The sequence below is a fragment of the Primulina tabacum genome, chromosome 2 (genome assembly GCF_025594145.1).
Source record: "Primulina tabacum isolate GXHZ01 chromosome 2, ASM2559414v2, whole genome shotgun sequence".
NCBI lineage: Eukaryota > Viridiplantae > Streptophyta > Magnoliopsida > Lamiales > Gesneriaceae > Primulina > Primulina tabacum.
Genome location: NC_134551.1, coordinates 6,457,726 through 6,463,885, shown reverse-complemented (window position 1 = coordinate 6,463,885; position 6,160 = coordinate 6,457,726). Strand labels below are relative to the sequence as shown.

Below are 6,160 nucleotides of genomic sequence, written 5' to 3'. Positions count from 1 at the left end.
ATTCTTCACTCTCCACGTATGTTGGTTCTACACATCACACATGCCTTGCCTTCCTTCTTGTTGGTCCTCTCCTTCGTCTTACAATACTACTGATTCACATCTACATTCCGCAACACTACACCTCTTATCATAAATGTTAGCCATGTGTGTTTTTCCTTTAACCAACAAAATTCAAAGGGTACTGTTGAAAATAGAGTTGGGGACGTTGGATTTAGACCATGGAGTTTAAGAAGAAAGAGCCTGATTTTACAAGAAATCGGAGAAAGAGAAGTGAAGAGGTAATTTGCAAGGATACAAAAGGTTATCTACATTTCAATCACTCGATTTAATATGTAATCCCTCAAGCATTGTGTGACAACTTTAACCATGAACTACTCTCATAGGCCCAATCAATAGAAACAAACATGGGATCAAACCGAGATAAATAATCTTATCCATCTAATCAGTTGTAGAATATCATGGTTAGTCTACATTGATTATGAAAAACCTGTCTTGTGGGTTTATAATTTATCGGACGCCCTCTCCTCGATAGCTAACTTTTGAGAATGGATTCTATCCTAGGGTTGTAAAAGTGGTATCAGAGTATTCGTTTCTTGGGGATGACTTTCATTCCTCCCCTCGATAGCTAACTTTTGAGAGTGGATTCTACCCTAGGGTTGTAGCAGTGGTATCAGAGTATTCATTTCTTGGGGATCACTTTCATTCCGGTGGGTAGAAGAGGGCTGCTACCCGCATACGTATGGGATCCACGAAGTCACCCGAGGAGGGCTGCTACCCAGCATCCGTGAAATCACCATCGCCGTGGACGTCAGTTTTAAAAAGAGATAGCTTGTAATACACCATGATTTGTGCTTGTGAAAAGCCTGTATTATAGGTTTATAACCTCATGAACACAATCTCTTCAATAACTAATTTTTGAAGATGAGTTATAATCAAAGAGCGGTAACATCACTTGAACCAAACTGATTCGTATGATCTGCAATAAACACGTCGTCTCCTCCTTTGGTTAGAGTAGGAACAGGATTTCATGCCGGTTATTCATTTGTTAATCCTTTATTAATAGTTGAAAGTGCTAAGAGTGGACAGTGAAGGAAGTATCTAGTGCCTATCTTGTGATGCAAAAGTACAACACGTGTAGCAAAATTGGTAGATGCCTTTTCAAACAAAATAAATACTAACACTAACACCAGTAATAGGAAACAAATACAATCTGAAAAAGCAAAATCCCAAGGGATTCCCCAGTTACCTTACAAACATGATTCCCACTGACCCCCTCCCACTTAAACACAAGAAAAAGAACAGTTTCCAGGCCACACTACACATGTCTACTGATAGCTTAAACAGAAAAAGTACTGTCCTATATCCATCCAATTACTCTGATGCCCTTTGAATTTTCTTCTGTTTTTCGTTTTAAAGACTTCCTTTTCTTTTTTCTGCAAACACAAAAACGAAACAAAAATTTCAGCACATGAGTTGTTGTTATACATCAAGAATTGATAGTTCATGCATTTAGTCTTACCATTTATTTGTCATGAAGAAGTCATGCAAAGAGTTTGGTGCTGCAGAAATAGAGAGCTGAGTAGTCTCTTGGGTTGCCATTTTTCCCTCAGTATTACTTGGCCAAGAAAAATCAGTGTCTTTTTTGTGTGGGTGTTCATCAAGAAAATGATGCATCATTTTCTTGGGCTGATTAACGTTCGAAGACACATCCCAAGAATATTCTTCGTGTTTCATTTGGGACACTGATGAACCCATTGTAAGAATTATTCCTTGTTCGTAACTGTTCCTGCACTTCAACTTATACACTCAATAATAACCACAAAAACAAGAATGAAAGAATCAATAAAAGGCTTCAGAACCCAATTATATATAGTATGGACAAATTATATCAAATTAACCTGAAATCTTTGGGTGGTGGATTGGAAGAAGCGTTGGATTCCATGAACAAATTATCTGTGTTTCCTTGAGATGATGGAAAGCAAACCCCTGCAGCAGGCCTAGTGGAGCCCAAGTGCGGATAAAGAAAGTGGGATTCAAGATTAGATGAAGAAAAAGAGTGTTTGTTTTTGGAGATGGATGATGCGTTTACTGTATTAACTTCCACAGGCTTTCTTGAACGGTTTCTGCCCCTGTGCATGTGTCTTTCACAGTATTTGGAATCAGGATACGCCTCTTTTGAGCACCTCCACTTCTTCCCATCCGTTCTTCTACACCTCCCTGGTTCTGGATCCATTTTTCTTCCAAATCCCATTTCAAAACCATTCCATCCACCTGCAAAATCCCATTCCAGCCGACAAAAAATCGTAAGAAATCAATCAATAAATACGTGTGCGAGTGTATACATAAGCAAAAGGGCGAATATGTGCAAGTACAATGTTGTGGATGGCGGGGGAGGAACTTTAAGGCATTAACAGAAGGATCCAAACTTCTTCTAACGGTGAAGAGGAGATCTGGCGGGATGGGCATTCCTGAAACCATGTACTTGAAAACAAGAGCTTGGTGTTCAAGTTCTTGCCATTGAACTGCGGTAAAAGGGAATGTACTTCTCGCACCATTCATCGTCAGAAAAGGAGTGGAAAAATTATCAAGACTTGTGTCTTGCAGGCTCAAAGAAAGTAAGAGATGAAGAGAAAGTTGTGGAATGTGAAAAGGTTTTTTGCTTAGTTTTTATTATAAAAATGTTGCTCGAGAGTTTGAGCCCTTGAAATACATGTGCATCAGAGTATAGATGTATTTATTTTCAGGGACCGTATCTCATTTGGGTTTGTAGAAATTTTTACTATACAGTAAAAACTAATGCTTTTTTCTTATTTCTTCCAAAAAAAAGAGAGATTCGAACTTGAGTTATTAAGTGGGCAGATGGTGATACCATTTGGCTAATTGACAGGTATCTGAAACTAATGGTTCTGATCTAAATATTACACTGTCATATATATCTCTGACACTTTTTTTAAAAAAGAAATTCTTTATTATTGTTTTTATTATTGTCACACACTTTTGAGTGGGCTCTGTGCAAATATTATGGCTTGTGCTGCTGCAGCAGATCTGTGGGCATCTGCTGCGCTGATGCAACTATGCTGCAGCTCTGACATTAATACGGAAATCCATAAAGAAACCAAGAACGCTCTTGTTTTCTTAATTTCTTCTATTTTTACGTGCCAAAAAAAAAACTGCTATTTTCAATGTTTGAGATTGATATATACCAGTGTTATGATTCTTGCCAAAGAACATTGGATTAGAGATGTCTGAATTTGATCATGAGAATTAAAATTTTAGGCTTCTTTAAACTATTTTACTGACAAATGGCTCGCCCTTATGACTCGTCTTTTACTTTTATAGCATGACCTGCCACGCCCCACTTATAGTTTCACCTTTCTTAATTTCGGTGCTCAGTGCTTCTCTATCAATGTGGCAACTCCCAGCACCGACGGATATCATACACAGTGGATCGTACACAAAAACAATTAATTTCCATTCGAAACATAAATCGAATTTTGAATGAGTGCTCCACTCGAAGTCGAATTCTATAATTTTGAATACAAATTAATCTATCTCAAAAGATTGGTTAGTTCGTCTAAATCATCGATGCTCGTATATATCATCGTTTTCATGCAGAAAATTTGGGTTTAAAATAATAATTTTCATGAAAGAATAGCTGAGAAGCAACACATGTTTTAAAATTTTGATTTTAGAACTGATAGCTTTAACATGATATTATTTTGGAATTTCGAATGTCTAGAATTCAAGAAAAGATGCCCTAAAAATGTATTGATTTGACAGATGAATTTGAAAGTACTTTAATTTAAAAATAAATTTTTTGTATGAGAATCTCAGGAAGTACGACGTAAGTTGATCTGATTGATAACATGAAAAATAATATTTTGACATAAAGATTAATATTTTTTTATGAATTAGATCTAGTTGAAGATACGTCTTACGAAATTAATTTATTAGATCATCTTACAATAGTTTTCGTATTTATTTATTAATTTTTTTTGGGTCTTTGTCAAATTTAGATGGATTTTTATGATTTATTTATTAATAATCTTTAAGAAATATTTTTTCGAGGCCTAATAATTATTTTTAGTGAGCTACTAAAAAAATAGATATGTGGCTTAAAAGTTACTTAAACATAGTGAAGATTTAGCTTAAGAATAATAATTATTTCGTGAGACGATTTCAAGATTTATATTTATGAGAATTGAACGATCTATATTTTTATGAAAAATAATATTTTTGACATAAAAAATAATATTTTTTCTTGACTTAGGTCGAGTATGAGACCTGAACATTCTCACGACAGTTTTTTTAATAAAAAAAATGTATTGATGTTTTTATTAGGATTTCATGTTTTCTAAATAAATATTTGTAACTTAGATAGTGTTGGAAGAGTTGTAGGAAGAATTTGGATCTGGACTAGATCATGAGTTCACTTGGGGGGATGTCGGATTCGACTTAAACCTAAATTTTTTAGAATTTTTTTTTTAAAAAATATTATAAATATAAATTAAGAAGTGGTCTAAAAATTATGCCACTCAAAACGATCATTGTCACTAAAAAAAAAAAAATCATTGTCACGCCACCTATAAATTTTTTTGGCAAAAAAGAAAATAATTATCTTAAAAATCCATTTTAAAATATTTATTTTTTTGAAGAATCCAATTAATTTATAGTTTATCACAAAATTTCATTCTAAATTTTTTAAAAAATTCAAATTGTTCAAATGAGATACTTTTGTTCTCAAAATTCCTTAGCTTGCTTTTGATGCCTTAATTATTATTACTCCAATATTTTTAATAAATAGATCAAATTCATAACTTTTTTTCTTCTATTTTTCATTTAAATAACAAAAAAAATTATATTCATATTTATATTAAAATAATATATTTTGTTTTAATATACAATTTTTTTGTAACACAAATTTAATTTAAAACAATTATTCGAAACTAAATTATTATAAACTGGCCTTAATAAAATAAATTTCATCAAGAAATTAAGTTTCTATTATTTTGTTTATATATTAATATAATAATAATAATAATAATTAATTCAAAAGTCATTAATTTATACAATTATATCAAGTTAATTTATATAGGATAATTTTATAAATTTTTACCATAAACGTGTGTAAAATGTGTAATTATCGTGAAAATACCATTTAAGTAACAAATTTGCATTGAAACGTGGTTTATGTGAAATCAATTTGACAAAGAGTGTTTTGAGTACAAAGTAACACAATTTAATATTTCACAAAAACTCATGTTGGATCTTCTCAAAAGTCAATTTTGTAATACAGATCTCTGACCAACCAAAAAAAAAAAATATTATAATTATGTCGAAAAATTTTACTTTTTACTATAAGCACGAGTTAGATCGACTCGTATAACAAGAGACTTACTCTTAATATTTTGAGTTTTTCATATGGAATAATATAATGAGTTTCGATGATAAAATAAAAATTACTCTCTGGACGTAAATTTATTTTTTCGGGTTTTTGGTAATTCTATAGAAGCTAACTGTAATATTTTTTCATAATTTATAATTATTATCATCGACATATGTGGGACGAATTCTATATAACTATATTAGTTCTGTTAAAAATAATAATTAAAAAAAGCTATTGACATTTGAAGGCATTGCTCTTTTATTCAATTGAAAGATGTATGTTTAAATTAATTTTCCCAAATATCGTATTATCAAATGATATTGGGCCCAAAACGTCAAGCTTAGGGTTTGTTGAGATTCATTTTCAATGTGCGGATAAAAGCAGGATGTTAAATTTTTATTTGGACAATCTTATTTGTTAGGATAATTGTTTGTTATTATACCAAAAGTTATAGTTGTTAATCCATACGTAACTTTATTTTTTTATACTCGTGGCAACTCATAGTGAATTTTTGTTATGACCGATTGTTTGCCGTTTTATCAAAAATTATAGATTTTGATAATAGTTCAACTCAAATATTTTAAACCGTACAATAACTAAATTCTCACGTTTCGATTGCTCTACCAAACATAGACAATTATTTCACTCCAACACTAATCTTTTGAGCAAACTTTGGGTTGAAGTCATCTCTCGATCATAATATATCAAATACACATTCAACTATGTGCTGAAATGTCAAATGAGTCACCCGATAATGTATTGTTAATTTCACGC

The 6,160-nt window shown here is 31.9% G+C and overlaps 1 protein-coding gene across 2 annotated transcripts; it reads right to left on the bottom strand.

Moving 5' to 3' along the window:
• Positions 1–1,072: 1,072 nt before the first annotated feature.
• LOC142537345 (growth-regulating factor 6-like) lies at positions 1,073–2,759 on the bottom strand. Of its 2 annotated transcripts, XM_075642884.1 has the most exons (4): positions 2,373–2,759; positions 1,899–2,271; positions 1,520–1,786; positions 1,073–1,433 (listed from the first exon to the last, which is right to left on the bottom strand). In XM_075642884.1, coding segments are annotated over exons 1-4 (828 nt in total). In that variant the 5' UTR covers positions 2,560–2,759; the 3' UTR covers positions 1,073–1,432. The 2 variants fall into 2 exon arrangements, with proteins under 2 accessions (XP_075498999.1, XP_075498998.1); XM_075642883.1 differs by having other exon boundaries at positions 1,073–1,786.
• Between the last annotated feature and the right edge of the window lie 3,401 nt (positions 2,760–6,160).